The following is a 26,524-nucleotide window of genomic DNA, read 5'->3' as shown; positions in this document are numbered from 1 at the left end:
CATTCAATAATTCACCATAGATCTTACAGGTTTTTTTTTGTGTGTGTGTGTGTGCTGGGTTGTTTCCATGGATATTGTATTTAACAAAACCTAGGAGGAGGATTAATTGCATGAAGAGTAAACACATAGTCTTTCTTTATTTCTGATAAAATTAGCCAAAAAATAGCTTTTCAAAAATGTCATTAGTGCTATTTCTCGATTTTTTTTATTTTTTATAATACAGTATTATAATTAAAACAGCATTCTAAAAGCAATTAATAATACAAACCAATATCTTAGGTTGTATTTTAGTATGTTTGAATGCGCTGCTATGCACTCAATAAATGTTTGTTAATCTATTGCCTGTGGAAGATTTCTGATTAATCTATTAATGTATATGAGTGAATAATTATTGTATCTGCCTTTTCTTCCTCATACTGATTTTACTGGGAAGTATTTTGTTATTTTTTCTCCATTCTCTGTAAAAATGTGATTTATCATTAGATTGCTCACATTTCAACACCAAACATCCTTTTTTCTATTACTATTACAGATCCGACTGGTGGTAGATTGTAGTTTAATGTCAGTGCAAATATTCACTGGAACAGCTCAAAGATGAACATAAGCTTTTTGAAGTTTTCTGTCTTCTGAATACTGTTTATAAAACAAGAACATGATCAATATTGTTAGTAAAAGATGACTTCCTTTATTCAGTTATGAAATCCTGGAACAAGCTGTATGCTTTAAATTGTGGGTACCATAGACCAGATGGCACCTAATGGCTTGATTTTATTTAAATGTATTTAGATGTAAATGTATTTTATTTAAATTCACAGTTACAGATACAGATGTAATTGGAGCACAGCTCAATTACATACTCATTAATATTTTCCCACAATGCTGGGGTGCGTTTCCCAAAACCATAGTTGCTAACTAAGTTAGCAACTTTGTTGGTTGCAATGCAATTTCCCATTGCAAACCAACTAAGTTGCTAACAGGTTAGCAACTATGCTTTTGGGAAACGCACCCCTGACAGCTAACTAAATATAAACTGTTGTTAGCCTTTGTAGAGGTCAACTCTACAGATGACCTTTAACTTTTAAAGTAAAAATAATAAAGGTAAGAATACATGAGCATAAGAAGACAGAATTTATTATATAATTAGGAAAGTGCTAAAAATCTTTAGTTTAGTTAAAAGTTTAGTTAGTGTGTTAAAAAATGTAATCTACAATAATCTATGATTCAATTTAATTTCAACTCATAAACATGTCAAGGAAAGCTTGAATGAGTGTTAGATGTTTATTTTTTCTTGTTTTTTAGGTGACCTTAACCTAAAAAAAAGAATTTCAAAGCATTGCAGAACTAGGGAGAGTGGGGGAAATACAGTTCATGTTATCATTCATTTCTACCAGGACTAAATAGAAAACAGGATTTCAGGTTAGGTGAAACACAACAGGAAAATATGTTTTTAAAGGTCATTAGAATGTGTCACAGTGTTTTCAAGAAACACCTCCACGTAAGAAAAAATTGAGTGCATTTTAGGTCATTCTCTTTTTGTCTTGACTTGTTTTCAAAACCCATCTATGGACAATAACAACAACAACAATAACAATAACAAACAACAACACTACAGTGTCTTGGTTCTGCTGTCTCTTGCATGTTAGTCAATCAAAACTGATAATTACATACAGCAGTAGACCTGGTATCAGCCTCAGCTTCTGACAGACCTGAATAACAGCACCAGATAGAGATGATGACTTGGTAGAAACATGAGGGAGAGGGGGAACAAAACCAGGCTGAAGAATGGAATCAGAAATCTCCATTCTGGAATGTAGAATAAAACAGAGATGTAATAATGGAGTTGTTTAATTAGAGTTGCACCGGCTGAGATTGGGAGCTCATGCTCTCGTTGTGCTGTATCAGCATGGCTAACATTGCCTTAGCACCTGTATGGCAGTTTAGGATTAAGAAAACCCATTCTCCCAGATATGGAACACTTTAAACTGAGATTTTCAGATGTTTTTCTTTTTTTTTTAATTGTGTCTTCTATCAGCTAAACATCTTGTGAGTGAACAAATTAGCAAACGAGTCACTAACTGCTGTGTTGTGACTGATATCTTAGAATTACGAAAATTTTTGTAATTCCGTGTCATGGGGAAATATACAATGTGTAATCCTGTGGTCTGTATATTGCTGGTGATAGAAGAAGTTGTGCAGTTTTCAAGAATGCTAAAAACGCTGGGTGACAGTGAGGCTTCTGACTATGTGATGGATGAGGATCTCCTGGGTCTTGGGATGACAATGGATTATGGATGAGGAAGTTCTGTTGGGTTCCTGTGAGATTCTTAGAAGCTCCACTTGATGTCCCAAAACTGTGGCGAGGCCTTCTCTGTCGTTGTGTCCTCCACCATCACCTCCGTACCCACAGACGTCGACACAATGGCCGGAGACTCAGGGGAGGCTGGAGACAGAAAACGTCAGCTTTCAGACTTTCAAAATGATCCCATAGAGATACCCTCACACTACTGTATACTTATGAAGTTACAACATCACTTCACTCTCAGATCAAAAATATGCTAAATACATTTAAATATATATTCAAATCAGCCTAGAAAATCGCCACATTTCATTTTCCGTTGGTCTTATTACACTTTCTAACTTTAGAGGAGACAAGTTTTAAATAGGAAAATTACCGGAAATCTTAGTCACTTTTAAACGTGATGCTAGCAGGCGAGATGCTAATGGTCTAATCTTATTCAATGATCTATGCTAGGCTGGAGCTAAAAGTGGTATCGCCAGACTCAGAGAACGGCTGGATGAACTGGAGAAAGGTAAAAAAAAGAAGCTTCTAGAGTATGACTGACTCATGTGCATGACAGAGATGATGAGCCTGTGACTGATAGGCCAGCTTGTGTGTCTGTGAACCTCAGACAAAAGGCAGAGGAATTCATTCAGAGCACAGGAGTTTGATAATCAGTTTTTGTGTTTTTATTTCTTCAGAAATGGCAACACCCAAGGCCAACTGTAAGTGTGTGTGTGTGTGTGTGTGTGTGTGTGTTTGTACGGGAGTTATGACAAAGAATTCCCTGGAATTCCCTTTTAAAGAACAAAACCTGTTTTTACCAGTTTTTACATCTGTTTTTACCAACCTTGCATGTTGTTCTTACAGTTTCAACCACGTCCTTGCTGAACATGGCTCTGAAATCTCATGTATTGACTGTGAGAAATGTGCAACTGACTGACGTTACATTACAGCGTCTTTGATTTCTCGAATGTGAAATGAACTGACGATGGAATATATATTCAGTTGTAAGTATTAGTGTTGGTATGGTGTTACAATATTAAATGTCCCATCAACAATTAATAAGAACATTAACAGATTCTAAATTTACACAATGGGCTGATGGCTAGTTACATCAGCCTATAGAATTTATTCTGGTTAACAATTTGTGATTAGGTTACAGCGGCACGGACAGCGGTGAGTGACAGGCTATTGAGGCATTAAACAATTTATGTCTTTATATGGGGGGACATTTTGAGCATAGTTGAATATTGGGGGGACATGTCCCCCTCAAAGTGTATTATGATTACGGCATTGGGTTAGAAGTGTACCTAGACACACAAAAGGTAGCAACAGTGTTGACAGTGCTGTAGTATAATAATGTTATCTCACCATCACCGAAAATGAGGACTACCCTCAATGAACTTCAGAGCATGAATAAAGATTGAATGAAAATAAGAATAAATGAAAGGGATGCAGTGCGGTAGACTTCTAAAAGCTGTTTTCTGATGCACAAAAGCCAGAGCCAATATATTGTATGTGTAAGTCCCATTTGGATTAGTGGAGGTGGCATTGGGCATACTCTACCTGATGTGCAGGTGATCTGAGGGTCCTCCCACTGGCCGTTGGGGAGGCATTTGATGATTGGGTTCTGCCTTTGGAGGTAGCCCTCCTCGCAGTAGTAGCGCACCTTGGCATTGGTCTCATAGCGGAGGCGCCGCTTGCCAAACATCTTTGCATTTAGGACAGTAGGGGGCTGTCCACAGAAGGCTAGGGATGATGAATGCACACGTAACTACAGTGGACCTAAACACAGTAATCAAGTATTTCCCAACCAACTGAACAGTTTCCTCTTGAACATAAAGATATCACACTAACAATAAAAGGAGCATACTGTCCTGCCAGGCTAGGCATTATATGTCCATGGTTGGTGTGTATTCAAACATGTAAGGGTCTTGAGATTGCTACAGTATGTCTTTACACAGATCACCATCAAGGCGTCTAAAATAAACTCGACTTTCACACTCACTCATTTCAACAGAGCCTTTTGGTTATTATTAACTCTACTAAAGCACATTACTTCCATTTCATGTTGTGTTTGGTGATGTTGATTGGTGTTGGCTGATAGTCCATCTCACCGTAATGGATTGAGACGTCATGTCACAGATGTGAAGACCAAAGGAATCAGACCATCTTTGTGCCGTTTGTGGCGTACTCACCGATGCCCTTCTTGCAGGTGTAAGAGAGGTGGTAGTTGCAGGGCACGTCGCTCCAGCGCCCGTCGTCATGCCACACCATCACCACACAGTTCTCCCCAGACAGGAAGTAGCTGTCGGGCTGCCCGCGGTACCAGTTCTCATAAAGCTTAGAGAGAAATATATTTACATCAATAGGGGAAGGAGAAAGGAGAAAGAAAGAAAGAAAGAAAGAAAGAAAGAAAGAAAGAAAGAGAAAAAAAGAAAGAAATACTTTCTCTCACCAGAGGATTTCCATCAGACCAGCGGAAGTCTGCCTCGATTGTCCTGTCGTTGAGCCCGGTCCACTGGTATTCCCTGTACCTATCTGGAGACAGAGAGAGTGAGAGAGGAAGGAGGGAGAGAAAAGAAAAGAAGAGAGAGGATTATAAACACTTCAGAGAGGCCACTGGAATGTAAGATAGCTTTCAAGCCCCCATCCTTTTTACAGAGTAGTCAAAACTAGTAGTAGCTGTGTTTGGGAAGAACATGAGCAAACTAGGCACTACCAGAACGAGCCCAGAATGATTAGGAAAGTATACCTTGTGATATACATAGACGTAACTGTGCTGCAGTGTGGTGCATAAAGACCTTCTCTAGACACAGGTAATGGAAGTTGAAGAAACTTTCAAAACTGCTATGGATACATTTTGGCATTATATTGTGTATCTTGTGTTGCTTTGCATTTACTGAATGTAAAAGACGCTATAGAAAGCAAATGGCAGCCGTACAAATTTATTTCAACTCGGTGATTTGGCTTTCTGAGTCGGCTCTTTATTAAATTTAGCAGTTATCAAAATCTGTCTGGTGTCTGGCCATGTATAGACTTCAAATAAAGACTGGAAATCCAAGTCACAGATTTCTTAATATAAAAGGGTAAAGTGAATCAAATACGATTGCTGAAATCAAGGGTATAAAGAATCGTGATATGAATACTTTGTGACCAAGCCGATAACCCCTAATGACTACTTCCTCAGAGGTGACGGTATACCGTTGATGAAATTCTGCTCTTCTGGGCTCATGACTGACACCAGGTGGCCCCCGCACATGCGACAGTGCTGCTCCGCAACCTCCCAGCTCTGGCGCTTCACAAAGTGTCTGTAGCAGAAGCCCTGGAACTTCTCCCAGCCCGGCTCACAGTGTTCCATGTCTAGGAGAGGGAGAGGGACAGGGTTACCCACCCACCCAGTCAGGGAAATGGCACCAATGGACGTGCATACACATGGCAGTAAACATACAACCGAACACACATCAACACACAAATGAGTGAGAGGACAGAAAAAACAGTACATTTATTTGCTACATTTTCTGTTCCCTTAAATATGATTCCACATTTATGTAGTCAGTAAAATGCTGCCTATAATGTTCAATGTGAGGTTTGTTAATGTTGTAGACATGTTGTTACATGGCAGAAATGTATTTTCCTATCAACATGAAATATGTACTTTTATAATCTCAGAAAGAGATTTTATTTTAAGACTGACACACGCTGAATTCAATGCTCACTCACCTATCTGGCAGAAATCCCCTCCATAGGTTGGTAGGCAGAGACACTTGGTGGTGGATCCACTCTCAACACATGTGCCACCATTAGCACATGGGTTCTCCGTGCAGGCATCTGAATCATAAATACCCTCTTGAATTTACGAATTTACCTGCTTTTCTTAAATTAATAACGGGTCAAGTTATATTTGTGCTGTTGTATGACATCTTCATGATTGTATACTGCAGGCAAAACACAACCAGATATTGGGTAATTACAGTAGTTGGCCACAGGAGGGCAGTATTTTATTTCTTTCAGAGTTGGTAGGTCATTAGTACTGTGCTAGATGTAGGGAGGCAACATTGAACCACACACACTGTATTCTTTCCTTTGCAAAAATACTATACAAGAAATACATTCTATAAAACATTTTACATCGCTGTCATTCAGCAGGTCCTGAAAAAAATGGCTTTCAACTTCCAGTGCATCAACTGTGTAAAAGATCTTTACTGAGCTTTGCTGTTCACTCTTTGACTCATACACAATGTTTTCTGTCAACAATCTTACACAACACAGACAGCTACAAAAATGTGCCCTTGTCTGAGAACGTAGGTTCTGTGATATTTCTTCAAGTATTTACACCTTAATACACTACATTATATTAATCTGAGGTCTTCTGACTGGTTTATGGGTTTCAGTTGTAACAAATCACATATTCATAAACATTTTTTTTTTCCACAGAGGTAGAACCAACAGACCCTACCAAACCAAGATCAACTTAGTGCAAGTACGTGTGCATCACAAGTGCATTAATTAACCTGTTGCCATCTCTGGCAGTTAAACACAGTGGCTTTCAGTTCTAAGTATTAGCAATGAATGCTAAAATCATTATGCTTTGCATTTGCATTTAGAGGAAGATAAAGAGCAACTAAGGTGTGCAGAAGAGTTTCCAGCAAGCCATAGCTGAGACATCAGTGCAAGTATTACTGGGGGTTCATTCCAGCTTTGAGTTGCAAGCATCAACAATAAGCAGGAGACCAAAAATAATTGAGGTTTGCTTGTGGCTGGGCTGTAGACTCAGTCTATTCATCGGCTGGATCCAAGCCTTGTGCTGCCCTATTCAATGTGCTAGTGCAAGTTTGATTCTGACATGGGCAGCTGTTAGCAGCCAGTGGAGAAAAACAAGCAGAGGCAAGAGTGCTTAGTCAGGAAGGGAGAAAGAGTCAAGTGGCGGCTAAACGAGGCTGTAGCGTTGAGACAGAGAGGCGCGGAGAGGGAGCGAGCGAAGAGAGAAAGTGTTGCAGTGCATGGTGCAGGGGGAGGAGGAGGAGGTGGTGAAGGAGGAGGTGACCTCAGTACATTTGCACAAGGAGAAGAAACAAAATGGCGGACAGGGAGGTCACTTTGCACGGCGTGTCTCGGTCATTACCTGAGAGGTTCCCCGTCCGTACGATCACCGCTCTTTGAGATGGCAGTGGTCGTTGGATAGCAGGCTCGGTAGGCGTCACCTCCTCCTCATCAACATCAACATCCTCTTCTACCGAGGTGGTGGTGGTGGCGGTTGTTACGGTCAGATCATCAAGAAGGTCCAGCTCCACTGGAGCTAATGTGGTTGTGGGGCTATGAACCTCATCTGACTCCATGGTGGTGACAACTAGAGGGGGTGTGGTGACAGATTCTGTCTCACTTGACGAGTCCAGGTACTCTGTGGTGGTGGAATCTGTCTCGGCGGATGAGTCCAGGGACTGCCTTGTGGTGGTGGAGTCTGTCTCGGCAAACGAGTCCAGGGACTGCCTTGTGGTGGTAGAGTCTGTCTCAGCTAAAGAGTCCAGGTACCCCTCTGTGGTCGTGGAGTCTGTCTCTGTTGATGAGTCCAGGGACTGCCTTGTGGTGGTAGAGTCTGTCTCAGCTAAAGAGTCCAGGTACCCCTCTGTGGTCGTGGAGTCTGTCTCTGTTGATGAGTCCAGGGACTGCCCTGTGGTGGTGGAGTCTGTCTCTGTTGATGAGTCCAGGGACTGTCCTGTGGTCGTGGAGTCTGTCTCTGTTGATGAGTCCAGGGACTGTCCTGTGGTGGTGGAGTCTGTCTCTGTTGATGAGTCCAGGGACTGTCCTGTGGTCGTGGAGTCTGTCTCTGTTGATGAGTCCAGGGACTGCCCTGTGGTCGTGGAGTCTGTCTCAGCAAACGAGTCCAGGTTCCCCCCTGTGGTGGTGGAGTCTGTCTCGGTTGACGAGTCCAAGTGGTCCCCTGAGGTGGTGGACTCTGTATCTAACAAGTCTAAGTGGTCCCCTGAGGTGGTGGACTCTGTATCTAACGAGTCTAAGTGGTCCCCTGAGGTGGTGGAGGTGCGAGTCTGACCACTGAATTCCAGGTCGGAGCGAGACTCTTGTGCTGTAGATGACATCGGCGTCCCCCAGCTTGGGGTCTGTGTCTCGCCAGGAAGCAGAGTGACCTCCACATTAATGTGCGACGTGTCTGTGGTGCTTTCAGCCTCGAGTGTGTCAGTGGTGGCCAGAGCATCAAAACTGTCAGTGGCGTTCACGTCCTCAAGAAGGCCAGTGAAGTCTTCATCCTCACTCTCTGTGAGGTTTAAGGAAGGGGCAGAGGTGACATTGAACTGCAGGGCGTCAGGGTACTCACCTAGAACAGATGTGCCACTAGACGACTGCACAGGCTCCTCGACCTCATCTTCCTCTGACTCGCTTCCCTCTTCACCACTCCCCTCGTGGCTAAGTGTCGTCTCTGAGTACTGTGCGGTTGTGGTGTACAGAACGTCAGGGGTTTCCCCCAAGCCCTCCTGCTCCACCCTCTCTAGGTCCTCCAGGGACACTCCCAAGGCAGACAGGGTGGTTCTCTCCGGTATGAAGACGTCCAGGTTACGCGGAGTGCCCGATGCAACCTCCACCATCTGCCGTGTGTCCAACGGAGTGGCAAGCGTGTAGGGCACGGGGGAGGTCAACAGGGTAACTGAAATGACGTCGTCATCACCACGAGCCCCCGAGCCTTCGCCAGAACCTCCCTCTGTCCCGCCTGCTATGGTAGGCATCTGGCTATAATCATGCTCTCCATCATGATCAGTTGGGAACAAAACTGACTCTTCTGATGTCGCACCTGCCTTCTGCTCCACCATGTCTACAGTGGTGGGGGAATACGGAGATGGTGTACTAGACCGCTCCTGATCAAAGCCTACCAATTGACAATCAAACTAAAATCAGTCAATGGGAAAAGTCAGAGAACTCTGACATATAACAGACATCTACAAAAATAGCAGATTATGAGTATTATAAACACATGAATAGTTCATTATTCATGTTTTGGGGCTGGTTTCCGATTTAGCTCGTCATTTACACAAACACTAATACAAGAATCGTCAGTGCAGTTCACAAATTATTTTCACTTCTTCGACTCGTCACTTACCTGTTGTTGTCACCCGGATGTGGTCAGGAGATGTGTGGTCTGTGTAATCGTCTGGGGTCAGGGTGACCAGCTCTGCCGACTCCACTGAGGCAGCCGTGCCGTTCTCCTCCACCTCTGCCTCCTCAGCATCTCCTGTGAAAAAGAACTTGGGCACCATCACCTCCACATCTTCATCCCCAGATCCCTCTGTGGGGGCAGGGAGTGTGGTGGCGTCCACGAGGGAAGGCTGGGTTGGTCGGGCAGTTTGGACTTGGTCCTGTTCCTCGTGAACAGAAACATCCGTGTGAGCGCCACTTGTGAGCGCCGGTGCGTCGGTTTGATCCGTATCTTCCGTTTCAGACAGGTCGTGAGATTGGGTTGGGTCGGTGGATGGAAGCTCTGTGTTGTTCTCCAGAAGGGTTGAATCAGTGAGGTCCTCCAGGGGTCGTGTCGTCATGTCCTCAAAGGTCACTGCTTCTAAGGTGTCATATTCCTGGGTGGGATTGACCTGCGTTACATTGGTGGACTCTGTCATTTCATGACTGGCCACAGAACCCTCATGGATTTTAATATTATCGTCCCAATATTCCGATGGGCCAGCTGATCCCAGGTTGGTCTCTGGCGTGGTCTGATAACCACCCTTGGCCTCTTCTGACACCTCATACACCAGTGTTGATACTAAAGGCCTTATGGTTGTTTCTGGTACACTTGTGCCCCCTGTGTTGAAAAGCACTGAGGATTCTTCATTTCCTGAGCTGGTTTCAGGCGTTGGCTGGTAATGTTGGGGAGTAGAACCATGTTCATCTTGTTCAGTTGGCAGATACAGCGGAGTTTGATTTGTTTTTGGAGAGGAATGATCGTACGTGTCGTTCTCCTGGGAGTCACCTCCTGCTCGGGCAGGGTCGCTGGTCTCCCGGTAAATTTCTGGCACTGATTCGAAATCAACAGGATTGGTGAGCACGTGCACCTCTTGCCATGGGTCATGCGTGGAGAAAGTGTCCATGTTGATGGGCGCCGGAGTTGTGGGGCTGAACGGGTCTCCAGCCAGAGTACCCTCCTGAAGGGGCATTTTGGTGGCAGGAGGCTCTATCACCCTTCCTAATCCCGGGAACTGTTTGCTGAGAACAGGAAAGGACTCAACAGCACCCTGGGCCTCATTCTCCACTGGCTCCGTCACTTGACCCAAGCTGAATTCCTCCAGGGGGTCAGAGAGGGTGACGATGCCTTGGCCCTGATTCTCTGGCTCGGTGGCCATGTACTCCATTGGGCTTTCTGTCTGAGCGCCCTTATTGCCTGTGAGGGAAGGCACAAAGACATGGGTTAATGTAGTATTTTGTGCATTAGCCTCCACAGAGTGCAGCTAAAATCAACTTTTTTGGCCTTACCTCTGAAGCAGTAAACGTCATGAAGCATGTGAGACTCTGGGAATCCAGTTTGGTTGCTGTAGCGGTACACAGTCTTGACTCCAGGGTCGGGCCCACCACAGCGTTCCCGGGGCGTCACAATCGGGTAGCGGACACTGCCGTCCGCCAGCCATCCGGGACTGCAGTGGTTCAGGCCATCGTTCCAGGCGGCGTAGAGTTGGCCAGTGGTGGCTAACTCTGCCCCTTGCCTTTCACAATAAGCTTTGGCATCTGCCAAAGTCAACTGCTGGGGTGTGGCAGAGTGAAAAACCTCCCCTTTGGGACAGAGACAAAAGTTAAGCTTGGCTGATCTAAATGTATTATTAGACTGACTTTTATTTTGATCACATCTTTGACATCACATCTTATTTTAGCCTATTTTTTGCTAGTATATGAAGGATACCTTGAATGTTCTCAACGTAGCAGTACACATCATAGAGCTCATCTGGGTCGAGCATTCCATAATTCCTGACTCCCGGCATTCCATCCATGTCCCCAAAGCAACCCTCCCGTGGCATCTGAATGGGATATCTGGGAGAAATAGGAATTAGTCTGATTGGTGTAAAAAAAAAATGGAAGGGACTTCTGAGGTTTGTCATCATTACTGAACAAATATTAGCATGGTAGAAAATGTAATAGCAACAAAGTACATGTTCATGTTTGCAACACCAAAGAACTTTTCCTTTATCGGACGCACGCTATTTGTTTATCCAGCTCCGGCTTTGCAAATAACGATGTCCACAGACAAGGTAGAATATGTTGCATGATTTTATGAAGGTATGATGTATTGCGACGTCAAATTTGTAGTTTCTTATGTCTCATTCCATCGAACTACAGATCCGCTACCCGATCTGGCAAACTTACATAGTGCGGTTATAGCCGATAGAGGGCCGCAAAGCGAATGCAGAAGTGCCGTTCACCCTGTTACGAGTTGATGAACCACTGAAACAATTTTGGAAACATTATTTTAAGGTACAAAAAAACTCTTTGGTGTTGCTTTAACAGCGCTCCTGTGGAGTCTGGGCACATTGTATTGGCATTGCTTCATTATGCTTTGCCAGTGAAGCCACAGGAGCACAGATTAAATGTCGGTGTAGTGGCGCTTGGCCAGAAGGCTTGTTACCTGACTGAGCCATCAGACAACCAGCCTGCGTCACACTGCTCATATCCACTGTTGTAGGCAGCCAAGAGCTGCTCAGGGGTGGCGATCTGGGCCCCGATGTCCTCACAGGCGTCCTGTGCCTGATCAAAGGAAAAGGCGTAGCGGCTGGATGGATGTCGATAGTGAAACACGACCCCTGCAAAGACATACTGTGAAAATCAACAGACGTACTCCCTTTTTCAAGACACAGACTACTGTAGCTTTGAAAAGGCACCAGACAAACAAGGCTGATTGTTTTTGCTGATTTGCAAAAGTTGAAATGATATGATTCATAAAACACTTGATAAAAACACAAACAAATAAATGAATACTATAGTGGACTATATGAATGTGCACTGCATAGTTAGCCTGTCAAATATCATGGTTAAAGTCAAATGACTCATTGTGTCAGACACAACTCACTCACCCTGAAGCCCCACTGACCACCCAGCACAAGCACTGACTTAACTGACTAAGTCTCACCTTTGACTTTGATCTGGACGAGGTCATGGGCGTCCTCCAGGCCCTGTTGAACCTCGCAGCGATAGAATCCCGTGTCGTTGTGTCGCAGCTCGTCCAGTTCCAGGGTGAGGTCAGCCGGGGATGTGGCGTAGTTCGGCAGTGAAGCCCGGCTCTTGTAGGCCTCGCTCACCTTCACCCGGTCGCCGCGGGCAACCAAGATCTCAGTCTCCTTCTCCGCGGACAGAACACTCCACTTGACCCGCGGAAGGGTGAGGACGGCATGACGACCCACCGTGGAGACCGTCGGGGGTGACTGCGACAGGGACACATGACAGGGGAGCACAACGAATCCACCCAAAATGGCAGCGGCTGGTGGCGATTTGGGGATGGTCACCTGTAGTAGCCTTGCATCATCTGTTTGACCCAGAAAAGGACAGAACACCAACTCAATACAATATGCCTTTCTGGGATACCTGTTGGACTTGGTGTCTGTGGTCTGTTTTTTTTTTTAATCCAACCAGCACCTTTTAATGGACACCTGGAAGTCATCTGGTGTCTAGACGAGTTTTACTGCAGCTGTCTCCCTTTTTGACCATCTCACAGTAGGTGAGGAGGGACCACTGTTACACCATCCAGCCAAAAGAGCTTAACTTTCACAAGTGCTATAACTGAGTCTCTAAAGGGCACCTGACTGGCTTTAATTATTTCCTGGACGTCAGATGGAGAAGGTGACCCACCTGAGGCGGTCCTGCCAATGCTGGAGAACTGGGCGATGAGTAGACAGATGGCTCCCAGCAGTCGAGACGGGAACATTTCTGATCTGAAATGGACCGAGAGAGAGAGAGAGAGAGAGAGAGAGAGAGAGAGAGAGAGAGAGATGAGGAAAATGCAAGTCACTGTTTATAGGACTGGGATCTGGGATGGAAAATGACACTCATGCCACTTACACATGCCTAAAGAAGAGCATGTTTAGACAAGAGACAGCACTTCTCCTAAAAAAAGGTAGAGTCAAGAAGCAGAAATAGAAAAGTAGAGAGAGAGAAAAACAGACAGGGAGAGAGGTAGAGATAAACAGAGACAGAGAGAGAGAGATTCAACCACCCAAAAAGAACACGTCAGAAAACATATGTGATTACACTGTCATTTATCAAAATCAGACTCAATTACAAGGCGGAGGCCAATGGCACTGTTTCTCTGACCACTGCAGCCGACTGATGCTGCGGTGATGGAGACATAGTATTGAGTTACCTTCGACAAATGACAGGGTTTCACAGACATGGTAAGGGCCCACTGATGGTCAATTTTACCATGTCTCACTGTGCAGGGGGATTACACTAGTGGATGCCTTGAAAGAGACACAGACTGTGTTTGTGTGTGTGTTTGTGTGTGCTTGTGCAAGTGTGTGTGTGTGTGTGAGTGTGTATGTGTGCATGTGTGCCTGTGTGTATGTGTGAGAGAGTGTGTGTGTGTGTGTGTGTGCGTGTGCAAGTGTGTGTGCATGTGTGCAAGTGTGTGTGCATGTGTGCATGTGAGTGTGTATGTGTGTGTGTGTGTGTGTGTGTGTGTGTGTGAGAGAGAGAGAGAGTATGTGTGTGTGTGTGTGTGTGTGTGTGTGTGTGTGTGTGTGTGTGTGTGTGTGTGTGCGTGTGTGTGCGTGTGTGTGTGTGTGTGTGTGTGCATGTGCTATGCGAGAATGTGTGTGTCCTCTGTCTTCTCCAGCTGGCAAGGGCGAAGTTTTCCAAGTTCAGTCGTGTGAGCAGAATTTTGATAGATCCCTCGAGCTGTACAGCTAACAATCCAAACCTTCATTTGCCCTACCCCCAACGACAGTAAGGTCTTCTCTGGACATCTGTCTCTCAACACCCCCTTCCCCTCCCCATACATCAAGGCACCCACATGGTCTTTCCAACAGACAAGACAAGAGACAAAACGGCACTCTGAGAAAGTGTCCAGTCTTTCTGAAGGTGCAAGAGAAAGCAGAGAGGGAGAGGGAATGAATTAAAAGATAAATGAATGGGGAAAAGACCCCCCCCCCCCACCCGGATCAGTTGGGATGCTATTTGTGCAAGTAAAATGAAGTGCCTAGTCATGCTGGAGGCCCAGAATACTGGGAGCCGTTGCCAAGGCCACCTGCTAATCACCAACTCATACAGTGAGTTAGATCAATCTGATTTCATTTCACCAGCAGCCAGCATGCCAGCGCACACACACGCGCACACATACACACACACACACACACATACACAGTAACCGTTAATGGGTCCCGTATAGTATAGTTTTTACAATGTGGTTTAACTCGTTTCAAGGTCACTAAAAATTGTGTTTTTTTAGGAGACCTATTTCATCATTGGGTTATAAAAGCCTTCTGAACCGAATCCCACCACTGCAGTGTAAAATTGAAATCTAAAGCCCATTTTATTGCTCTCGGACAGCCAAATAAATAGAATGGAAAGCAATGAAGACATGAAAAGAGTGGAGGGAAACACTGAGAGTTTTGTGCTGAGTGGTGATTTATTCAAACTAAACTGTGAATTAGTGCGTTAATATTCCTGTTCCCACTGTAGCTCATTTGGCATCCTTGGTTGCTTTTAATCGGAAATAGGTTTATTAATACAGACAGTATGATATCATAGATTGGTAGTCTTGGATCGATGAAACAAAACCAAAATAACTTGATGATTCAAAAATGACTCATCCTGACTCATGATGAAAAGGAATAAAAAAAGAAACAGGTGGAAAATTGTTTAGGGGATACATCAGAGCTAGCAGTGTGGCTGTATTTCAAATATACTGTACACAGGAGAGGTGTTCAATTCCCAGTGCTATAGGTAGGGGATTTCACACAGTGGCCAATCAACAACCAAGCCTATATATCATCTAAAACAAAACCTAACAAATCAGCCTTTGTGGGCAAAAAACATCACCAACAGAACAAAGCAAGGTCAGTAGATGTGACAAAAGGAAAATTCTAGAGACAATGTGACACACAGCACACGGAGCTGCCAACGCGTCTCGCTTGGCAGAAAATCACTGGGTGTTGGTTGTGGGCATGGGCACCCCGTCTACTGTGCTGCGGGATTCGAGCACTGCGTTCTGGGCCGTGCTCAAAGGGGAAATTAGAGAGCCTCTTGTGATTCATGGTGGCAGTCTCCATAACGTTTTAGACTCTTGAGAAAAAAAAAGGAGAGGAAGAAGGAGGGGAAAAAAAGAACTAAGCGGAGAGAGAGAGAGAGAGAACCCAGCATGGATGAGGCAACCCAGTAATCAAGCTGCCAGAGCTCCCAGTCTCTGCCATCTCCTCTATCGTCACTTTAAAAAGAAAACCTCCACACATCCTGCTTTTCAGCCTCAGCTATGCACAGGAATCTTATCTTATCAGGAGATGTGGGTCTGAACTGCTTCGAGGTCAACCAGCACTGAGGAAAAGAAAGACTTCTGTCCCACCGGTCATCAGTGGCCGACGGCTACGGCCACTTTTTCCGAAAGGCCGAGAGTGGAGCAGGGGAAGCTGGGAGGCCGAGGCAGTCCCAAGTCCCAGACCAGAAAAACCTCAGAAGTGCTTAGGCAGGCAACATCACAAGGGCTCGGTGTCTGGAATACCAAATGACTTCACCTTGAGAAATCGCAGTAAAGGAAGTCCGACCTCGCGGATGCCAGGGAGAGGTCATTTGAGGCTGCCTCAGTGGCGGACTGGTGAAATGGGGGAAGGGAAGGGTGCCAGCTTGCCACGCCATCACCCCATCCCCCTCTCCTTCCTCTCCACCTCCTCCTTCTGCTTCCACCATACAGTCTCCCTGAGAATAGCGCTCTAAGCCCAACTCAGTCCCCACTTTGATAATAGCTTTTTGATTAGAACAATGGAGACAAACCAAAAAACCTCTTTTCATCAAGGCTTGCTTGGAAGAGAAGATTACGGAAAGAACACACACACAGATTTGCTCATGCTCTCTTTAGCTACTCTCTCTCTTTCTCTCTCTCCCTCCCTCTCTCTCTTCTTCTTGCTTTCTCTCTCTGTCTTACTCACTCACTCACTCACTCGCACGCACGCACACACACACTCACTCACTCACACACACGCACACACACACACACACGCGCACACACACACACACACACACGCGCACACACACACTCACTCACTCACACACACGCACACACACACACACGCACGCACGCACACACTCACTCACTCACTCACTCACACGCACGCACACACACACTCACTCACACTCACGCGCGCACACACACACAGAAAGAGCAGGCTAATTTCTCACTCTTTTTGTCCACCCTTTTTCCTCGCGGGTCCTGACTGGACCTCTGGATGTGGTGATCCCCCGTCCCCTCCCTCTGTCTCTGCCTCCCCTATCCTCGAACGACTCAGTCTGCTCATTTCCCAGGGCAACCGGTAGCCCTTTACACACAACACAACAAGACAGGAAATCGAGTGTGTGTGTGTGTGTGTGTGTGTGTGTGTGTGTGTGTGTATGTGTGAAAGAGAGAGAGAGAGAGAAAGAGAGAGAGACTGACTGAGTAAGTGTGTCTCTGTGTGTGTGTATTACTGAGCGAGTATGTGTGTGTGTGTGTGTGTGTGTGTGTGTTGCTGGGGAGAGTGCGAGTGCAGGGAGGCAGCTGACCGGTTCTGAGGGGACACCACCAACCGAGATGAGAGTGAATCAGCACTCCCACGTGCCTGCCGGCCAGCCCCGCGCACAGAAGCTCCTAGGCCCCGGAGGATGACGTGAGCCCTCACGCCTGTGGCTTTTAAGAGAGCAGACTCCATCGGTGGGGGTTGGGCGGTGCGGTGCAGTGTGTGTGTGTGTGTGTGTGTGTGTGTGTGTGTGTGTGTGTGTGTGTTTGGGGGTGCTGCCTATTCGCAGGCTGGGCTGCAAGGCTGATTAGGCAAAAAATTGCTGTGTTGCTGCTTAGCTCCTTAAACAGCTTAGGTTGGCTGTATCTGAGCAAATCGTGGGAGCCCATGTCTTCTGTGGACTTTGGCCTTCAAAGCCCCACATGTAAACACAACTGTTACCGTAACCGCTCTCGTGCTATGTTTATTCAGAGCTTTTTTTCCTGTCAATTCACACAGCTGAACACATGGCTGTTTGCTCACCTAACTAACTATTTTTGGCAAAATGTAGGTCCATAAATGAAGAGCTTCAGTTTGAATTGCTCGCCACCTCTGTAGACAGTCTGCAGCTGAAGCACTTAAGGCGCAATAGAGTGTGATGTTTGCCTTGGTTTTTACTCAAATATATGACCGATGATGCGCACGCTAGCCTCTGCATTCCCAGTCATGGCTCCACATTCCACGTGACCCAAATATCCGTCTTTCCCCTCGCCTAAATGAGTGCAATGATCACACAGGCAGAAATGGCCCATGTGTTTCTGCACCCAGGTCTCCTCCTCTTTAATGGGAGACAACTTCCTGCAGTTGACAGTCATTTTCTCTGTGGGGTGTGACAGACACAAACTCCTGGGTACCGTACATGATTAAGGGGCTTGCCATGGTCTCTCTGAAATTAGGTCAGACCTACAGCTTCCTCTCTCTGCCTTTGTCGAGCATCTGTGCTTACCTATCATCCAGAAAAAAAAGCATGGTTGATATCTCAATATGATCTACATGGAAATGCATAGTTCTTATTGCTGTGCAACGTTTCAGATACAAAGCCAAATAGGTGGAATAATCTTCTATGCTAGCCTTGCCATGTTTCTTAATGAAGGCCATAAGAGGTGGAGATGCTAATGTGTTGAGTACACTAATGATGCCTGTGAGGTTTTTCTTCTACTGTATTACATTCTATTGTAACAGTGTCTATAAAGCAATAACATGGCATGGCACAGAACCATGAGTGCGTAAACTGGTATTAATAAGACTGCAGATATTGAATCAATGCCTTCTTCAAAGTGTGAATGCTTTGTAATTACCCTTCCAGTTCATGCACCCATTTACATTAAAGATGTTATTTTGATGTTACAAACACACACACAGTACTAAACAGGATGAAAAATCCTCAGATAAGTAATCTTATATCATTTTACCACGCAGTTCTACAAACAATGAATCAGTTTAACAGGTTTAAGAGCTAACTTCCTCCCAAAAGACAACTGCTAAGAGGTGGGATTCTGCATAGAAAGTCATACTTGAGAATGCACAAGATAAATGACAAATATCACTTACTAAAGAGCTACAAAAGAGTGAACATAATTTTCATTCAGAAAGAATCAGACCAAACCAAAGCCTCTGCTATAGCAAATGAAAATGTATGAGCCTATGGCACAATAGCAAATGTGTTGGGGTTCATCATATTGACATTGATAGGGAAACTCCACTCAACAGCTAAAGGATACACCTGAGAAAGAAACAACAGAAAGAAAGAGCAAAATAGGAATTCTGCATGAGAAAAATAATCTCCAGCTTCCTCGAGTTTTACCGAGACCACACAAAACAACCATGTAAAATTATGAAGATGCATGGTGACAATAAAGAGACTTTGGTGGAAAAAATAGATAAATAATCTCAATGAGCTCTATGTCTAATCTCTATGTTCATGTCTTTTCTCATAGATACAGATAGGTACTTAAAAATATTAAAGGTAGACTACTTAAAAAGACAAAAAGAGATCATTTTACATACCGGTATCTTGGAAGTCCGTAAAATCTCTCTTGGACGTATTTCCGTTGACGAATCTTCTGCAGGTAGACGTTCCCAGTAGATTAACCCAGTACCTTAAATTGGAGCAATTATGTCACTGATAATTTAGTTAAACACACAAGAAAGGTGCAGAATACTAGTAGGCTACGCTCCGTCCGCCAGCGAAGGAGGTAAGAGAAAGAGTCTGAGATGGAGAGGTGGCCGAAACTACGTAGGAAAAACGCCTGAACAGCCCACTTTTTTGGTTACGACAAAAGCACTCTTATTTGTCGCTTGAATTATGTGAGGGGAAGTGGGACGGGTGGGAACTGATTAAAATGTTTAGCCTACAAGACGCACTGATTCCGTTTTTTTAAACACGCATCATCTTAAAACGATGTTCTGAATCACCGCGTAACGAGGTGGCTCGGATAGGCTAGTTACAGGGTTACACTTCTGGGTTCTGGGAAATTGTCCTGAGTTGGGTTTACGACGGAACAACAGGACTTGAGGTTTGGGATAGCCTACTGCATCGTTGCAGACTGGCACGCACGCTGCTGATGCTGCCACAGCCTGCACCTGCACCTGCAACCGTTCGTCACAGCCTAGGCTGCGCATCCCAGTGAGCGAAGGGAGAGAAAAGCTGACGGCATCAAACTGCAGCAATTCATTGGTGGTTACCCAGGAAAATCGCCTGCTCCTAAACACTTTTGTGCTCTTTCACTTTATTGAACTTTCCTTAAAAACATAGACATCATCCTGGTTTTTCTCTACACATTTTTAAAGGCTGTTTTGTAGTTAAATTTAAGAAAATTAGTGTCACCTCAAGGTGATCATCTACATATTGAGGGCAATAGCCTATCATGTTTTTTTATGTTGGATTGTTTGTTTGCATGTTGGATTGTTAACATTTGGGGTAGTTTTATGTCATGTTGTAGAAAAGTAAAAAGGCACCATAATTCAATTAAAATGTAAAATCTTCTCTAGATGTGATAGTTAACTAGCCCATTTATATTGTCTGTAGAGTAGCCTACTAAGGAACGTTGTCTGACCATTTGTTTCCCTCCTGTTCCTCCATACATCATCGGTCCAGGGATGAGAGGAAACAGTCTTATTGCGTCATGCCACATATAAACATATCGACAGGCTGACAGTTCTGGTGTGGCGGTGTGGAGTGTTCTCATGACAGACACTGACCTCTTTGATCATGGTGGAACAACTTCCTAATGCCAAGGCACTGCAGTGAGTAGTTTAAAAGCAGACAGACTCCTTGACAGCAGCCATGCGTGCATGTGTGACTGTTTTTTGTTGTTGTTGAGGTTTATAATTCCCTGAGACACAAGGCAGGGATTGTCCTTTGTTGCCCCTAGCAACCTGACAGTGAATTCATCTTCACTGGCCTGTTGGGTCTAGTCAGCAGGTCTTAATTCCACTGCAGTGGAACAAAATAAAACCGGGTGCACTGACTAAGACTGCTAAAAATAATATTACTCAAACATATAACTTTGTGTTCACTCTGCAAGCAACCTGTATGTGTCTGTCCAAGAATGAGTTTGCATAGCGGTTAGTTTTATGTATTAAGTATATATATTTTTTTGATCCCGTGAGGGAAATTTGGTCTCTGCATTTAACCCAATCTGTGAATTAGTGAAACACAAACAGCACACAGTGAACACACAGTGAGGTGAAGCACACACTAATCCCGGCGCAGTGAGCTGCCTGCTTCAACGGCGGCGCTCGGGGAGCAGTGAGGGGTTAGGTGCCTTGCTCAAGGGCACTTCAGCCGCGGCCCACTGGTCGGGGCTCGAACCGACAACCCTCCGGTTACAAGTCCAGAGTGCTAACCAGTGGGCCACGGCTGCCCACAATTACGTATTGGTACCATGTGCCAATACGTAAAACTAACCGCTATGCGAACTCATTTATTCCCTCTGCTATTAGACTATTAAATGAACATCATATAAGACTGTTAAAAGAATGCACATAACTACAACAATATTGGTTCTTGGACTCTGCTGCTCTGTTCCGTCACTGCAGGTGAAGTGTGTATGTGTGTGTGTGTGGCTGTAGACAGGTGATGTATGACTGCTGCAGTACTTATTTATTTGTCTATTTATTATTCTTAACATTGCATACATTTATACAGTGTATGCTAATGCACTTTTTAACTTTTAACCCCTTCATGGATGGGTTGGCTGTAAACCGAATTGCCCCTCGGGGACTAATAAAGATATCTGAACTGAACTGAAATGCTTGTGAAAGGTGATGATTTATAGTCGAGTTATAGTCACCAAGAAAATGTCCTGGGCCTTTGCTCAATGAGGGTTTTAAATTAGCTGTGAGCTGATTACCAGTAGCCTAATAACCTCACATAGACCCAGGAGGAAGTCAGAACACAGAGTTAACTCAACAGTGAAATAACTGAATATCTTGATAGCCTCCAAGTTGGTAGCACACCTGTGTTGATGACTGTATTTAAGTATTTGTTTAGCCAAATACCACAGTCTTTAAAATCAGCTCTGGTCAAAGGCTCAAGAGGAGTCTACATGCAGGGTAGTGCAGGCACTGAAAAGTTTCCTGCTCCATGTAAACTCCCAGCAAATGGGCCGGCGCATGAACTCTCGCCATCACATCTATATGGCAAGAACATACAGTACCCTCATAGCTCTTCCTGCCAGGCTTTCTCAATTTGATGTGTCAAAACATATACAAGGGGTCAAAGGTGGTCTTAAAGTGACACTACACTTGTGACCTTGTGGCCTCTCAGTATATTTGTTCAATTCAATAACACAAAGCTTAAAATAAGCAGGTAGAAATGGGTAAAATGTACTTCATGATAATGATGGACTTTTGCAGACTTTAGTTATTACTATTTTTTTTTATTATTGTGGCGCAGGTCCATTTTGCTTGCCATACCTCTTTGGCCTTCAATGCTGCTGGTCAGTGTTTTTTATTAACATTTATTAATTTGGCGTATGTGTTCATCCAAAGCTATTAACATTGAAGCATTTTAACATTTCATGAAAATAATGTACAAGCCCAGCACAGAAAAAGTTGGGACACTGTGTAAAATGCAAATAAAAAAACAGAATGTGATAATCTACAAATGTAATAATCCCATATATTAGCTGCAAAAAGGACATAGACAACATAGCAAATGTTGATTTCCAGCCGTCTTATTTGCTATTGTGGAACTATTTTTTCAGACACCTCACAATCGCGTATTAACTTCCGCTCAATATTTGAGCCTGAAGCATAGACGGTGGCGCAGTAATATCAAAGTGCAATGAGTCTTCCAAAAGAAATCAATGGGATTTTACAAAATGCCAAAAAAAACACGACAGAAACTGTATTTCACTACACTACTTGTTTTGGAACATCAACAAACACCACTAACCACTCGGTGAGTTGCACAGTTTTGAAAACGAACGTTAAGGGTTGTTTTAGGACATGTTTGAGCATGCCTGTAGGCTGCCACTCTGACTAGTCAAAGGCGATTCAAAACGAGTCAGAAAAGTCGAGACAGGACCAATCGTCAAAATTCCGGTGTCCACCACTCTAGTTCATCCAAAACAAACCAGAAAAGGGACTCAAAGTGCTAAATACTTGAATTTACACTTTAAACTTTAAAGGAACCATATGTAAGATTGTGGCCAAAACTGGTACTGCAATCACTTTCAAATTACTTTAGAGCAGTGTATCCCCTCCCCCTCCCTCCTGACTCTAGGTTGCCAACCCAGATGCCGAAACACTACTGACTTTGTGATTAGTAGATAGGTAGAGGGTGGCGCATCAGGCCAAAACACAACATGACATGACAAAACACAACATCAACATCAGTTGAGGGCTGCAACTTCACTTTTTAAATGACAATATCCTGGCCAGACTACTGTTGTCAGTGATATAAGTATTTGAAATGAACATGATTTCTTAATGTCTAGTGACATATCAGGGCCATTTTATGATTAATTGAAATACGGTTCCTACATACGGTTCCTTTAATTTTGAATTTGATGCAAGCAACTTGTTTGAAAATAAATTGGACAGGGGCATGTTTACCACTGTGCTGCTTTACTTCTTCATGTAAGAACATGTTGTGTGTGCTGCTTCATGTGTGCTGCTTCATGTTTAGGAACTGAAGTGAGGAGACCAGTTGCTAGAGTTTTGAGAATGAAATGTTGTCCCATTCCTGCCCGATATAGGATTTCAGCTGCTGAGCAGTCTGTAGTCTTCTTAATCATGTTTTTCATTCTATGACGCACCCAATTTGACAGGTCTGGACTGCAGACAGGCCATTTTAGCACCTGGACTCTTCCTCTATGGATAAATGCTGTTTAAATATGTGCAGAGTTAATTTTGCCATTTGCTTTCCTGAAATGTTCAAGGTCTTCCCTGAAAGACATTGGGCTCTATTTTAGCGATCTGAAACGCACTGTCTGAAATGGATGGTTTAAATACGTTTAGGGTGTGGCCAGTCCAAAATCACTATATTTACAGCGTAATAATTCGCTAGATGCCATGTGCAATGTTCAAAAGGATTGTTTTTATGTTTCTTAATCAGTCATGGGAGTGTTTTGGGCGTACCATCCTTTAAACCAATGAGAATGACATCTGTCATTCCTTTTAAGAGCAAGCAATATTAGCAAGAGCAATATTAAACAGTGGCAACATCAAACAGCGCGTTGGTATTTTGAGAGTCGATGCATCTGAAGTAATCTGCTTGCACGCGAGACCTTGTATGCAGCACCAGGATTCCACTAAACCTTTACTAAAACGTGTGTGACTAGCAGAAGATAGCCTACGTGCATCCGCACTCGCCTATTATTTGAACTCATTGGCAAACTAAAACTAACTTTACCGTGGTCTCATAGGCAACGACAAAACAGTTTTACAGTAGTTATTTACTCTCACTACTGACTGCCAAAGGGTTACATTCGAAAACACAGCCTGAAAAAAGCGACACTTATAGCCCAATAATGTTCGAATGACTGAATAAAAATCCTAAGGATATTCATCCAGCAGACAAGTGTTGCCTGGGACTCATGCTAAGGGCTGTTTACATCTTGTGACAGTGCGTCTTTAAAAAAGCTGCGCTTTATATGTACCTTTCAATTTAGACTAGGTTTTATTGGTCAGTGGCGTAATGACCTTTAGTGTGTGTAGATACAGTAGATGTGCAAGATCCCCATGCCGTAGGTACTAATGCACCTCCATACCGTCATAGATGCTGGGCTTCTTCACTTCTAAGAGACTTTGTATCTCTGTGATGATATACTCAACCATGGTGCCAGTTACCCTAATTAGTAGTGAAATATTCCTCCTATTGTTGTCTTTATCATTACACAACTTTTCCAGCATTTTGTTGTCCCCGTCCCACCTTGTTTTAAAGCGTGTTACTGGTATCAGATTCAAAATGAACATATATTTTCCATGAAATACTCAAATTGGTCATTTTCAACATTTGATATGTTGGCTGTCCTTTTCGCAGCTATATATGGGTTTATGAGATTATCACATTCTGTTTTTATTTGCATTTTACAGAACGTCCAAAGTTTTTCTGTGTTGGGGTTGTATATGTGAAAAGTAGGAGAGAATAGCACAGCTCTGCGTGCTTACTACTTATAACACACCATGTTTTATAACTAAACTAATATTTTGGTCACTCAGACCTTCATCAGAATGACTCGATCAGTTAAATAAACGTGGGAAGAAGTTACAGAACAGTAAGCAGACTACTCTGTCTTTCTTTTGATTTACACATTTTAAATAGCTGCACTCACAAAGCAAATGTCAACGTGTGCATGATTTATTTGTTGACTTGTTTTTCAGATAAATAAACTGTGAACAACCTCCAGCTGATTCTTTTTATGCAGACTTGCAAGACCAACCAGCCATATTTGCCAACATGTTTGTGAAACACTGAGACTGAGACTGAGACTGAGTTGATTTAGGAACTGTAACTGAAGACAAGGGGAAGAGTTAGGGACTTCACTCCTAACTCTGAATGCGGTTGACTACTAAGTACTAACAGGTGACCTGTGACATGGCAAACAACGTGGTGACTCACGCTGCTCATCTCTGTGGCAGACATGAAGTGATTCTCAGGTTGGCACGCACAGCACAGACTGCGAGCAACAAGACAACCGAGGTGGGCGTGGGGGCGTGGTAGTGATGAGCAACGCACAGTGATGGGGAGGAAGGGTGAATACAGCTTTGTGCCCGTCCTGCTGAAGCTGTCAGCCCAGGCTAGGTGTGAGGCCCTGGAGGAATTTAACATATAGGCACAGACTGGAGGGTCAACGCCAGGACTTAGGAGATGGCTGGACATTGCATTATTCACAGGAATAAGGAAGGCTGAGACAGATTTGCAAGGAAGCGGTTGGATCCAGAAGGATTTGTTTGATCTCCATGTTTCACGGTGTCTGTGTGCTATATTTACACGCTGAACTCTTTTTATTATTCATTAGGCCAACTTTAATAGTCACAAGTATATTGAAGTGTATAAAAAAGGAATTCAAATAGAAGGTGAAACTGCAAGAGCTATGCAGGAAGTTCATTATACTATACTTTATATATGATATTGGTAAAATGTTTGATTCACCTTAATGATTAAAATGAATAGATCTCAAAGAGGCAACCATACTTAAACTACATGTAGCCTACAGGATGTTTAGGTGCTACCCACTTCTCTGAAATGGAAAGCCTGACCAAGAGGGAATTATGGATGTAACGATTACCAGTATAATGGTAAACCGCGATAAAAATGTTGACGATAACAATTACCGTTTTCATTTCAAATATCATAATTATCACAGTTGATTACCACGGTGTGAAAACCGTGTGTTTAATCCTCCCCAGCTTCATCCGAGCCTGCTTTTGACATACAGTAGGCCTGGTACAATGGAAAAAAAAAGGTACCCTACTGATTCTGTTGTCTAATTCAGGGGTTCCCAAACTTTTCCACGACAAGGCCCCCCAAATACCACTAGGTTCTGGCCAAGGACCCCCTTGATGTTTTATTAATTAAACCCATCGACAATACTACGGCAAATGTAAAAATACATTAAGCTAATCTAATAATTATTTTAGCCACAACCACATCGGGATGGAGCATACAGTGTGTAAAAATTTTATTTGGGGCTTTCTGCTATATGAGAGCCATCACTCTACTATTATTCCCAGTCATTATCAAGGGAAATATGTTCAGACATGCGTCACATTATTATAATGGCATTGTATAACAACCCTCATAGTATATTTTAAATGTTTCAAATGTATTTATTTCTTGCTTTTATTTTTCCCTCCAACTTGCTGAGGCCCCCCTGGCACCCCCTCGCAGCCCCGGCCCCCACTTTGAAAACCACTGGTCTAATTGATGGATTTAACTGCGATTTAGATTAAGTTACACCTGATTTTAAAAGGCGGAACATTTTCACCGCAAAACGTGTACTGTATCATGTAGCCACTCTGCGTCCTTTTATACCGTGATAATACTGAAAACCGTGATCATTTTGGT

At 43.8% G+C, this 26,524-nt stretch overlaps 1 protein-coding gene across 4 annotated transcripts; it reads right to left on the bottom strand.

Moving 5' to 3' along the window:
- Positions 1 to 662: 662 nt before the first annotated feature.
- Positions 663 to 19,598, bottom strand: bcan (brevican). 4 transcript variants are annotated; one of them, XM_042106401.1, is made up of 15 exons: positions 13,325 to 13,394; positions 13,115 to 13,197; positions 12,399 to 12,791; positions 11,898 to 12,072; positions 11,178 to 11,305; positions 10,757 to 11,050; positions 9,393 to 10,664; positions 7,952 to 9,161; positions 7,407 to 7,861; positions 6,005 to 6,112; positions 5,486 to 5,644; positions 4,740 to 4,822; positions 4,480 to 4,624; positions 3,848 to 4,030; positions 663 to 2,440 (listed from the first exon to the last, which is right to left on the bottom strand). In XM_042106401.1, exons 1-15 carry the CDS (start codon positions 13,342 to 13,344, stop codon positions 2,325 to 2,327), a joined length of 4,824 nt encoding a protein of 1,607 aa, XP_041962335.1. In that variant the 5' UTR covers positions 13,345 to 13,394; the 3' UTR covers positions 663 to 2,324. The 4 variants fall into 4 exon arrangements, with proteins under 4 accessions (XP_041962335.1, XP_041962334.1, XP_041962332.1 ...); XM_042106400.1 differs by lacking the exon at positions 13,325 to 13,394 and adding an exon at positions 19,012 to 19,598 and having other exon boundaries at positions 7,407 to 9,161; XM_042106398.1 differs by having other exon boundaries at positions 7,407 to 9,161.
- Between the last annotated feature and the right edge of the window lie 6,926 nt (positions 19,599 to 26,524).

This window comes from Alosa sapidissima, chromosome 10 (genome assembly GCF_018492685.1).
Source record: "Alosa sapidissima isolate fAloSap1 chromosome 10, fAloSap1.pri, whole genome shotgun sequence".
Classification (NCBI taxonomy): Eukaryota; Metazoa; Chordata; class Actinopteri; order Clupeiformes; family Clupeidae; genus Alosa; species Alosa sapidissima.
The sequence above is the reverse complement of the archived record's forward strand: the minus strand, read 5'-3'. Positions and strand labels throughout refer to the sequence as shown.

What these genes read in the sequence shown, in the direction of transcription:
- bcan (XM_042106398.1), bottom strand. Translation starts at nt 13,344, where the DNA reads ATGCTCTTCTTTAGGCATGT. An exon ending in ATGCTCTTCTTTAGGCATGT is followed by an intron (nt 13,198 to 13,324) that starts GTAAGTGGCATG and finishes GGTCCATTTCAG; the next exon opens with ATCAGAAATGTTCCCGTCTC. An exon ending in ACGGACGGGGAACCTCTCAG is followed by an intron (nt 6,113 to 7,406) that starts GTAATGACCGAG and finishes TTTATGATTCAG; the next exon opens with ATGCCTGCACGGAGAACCCA.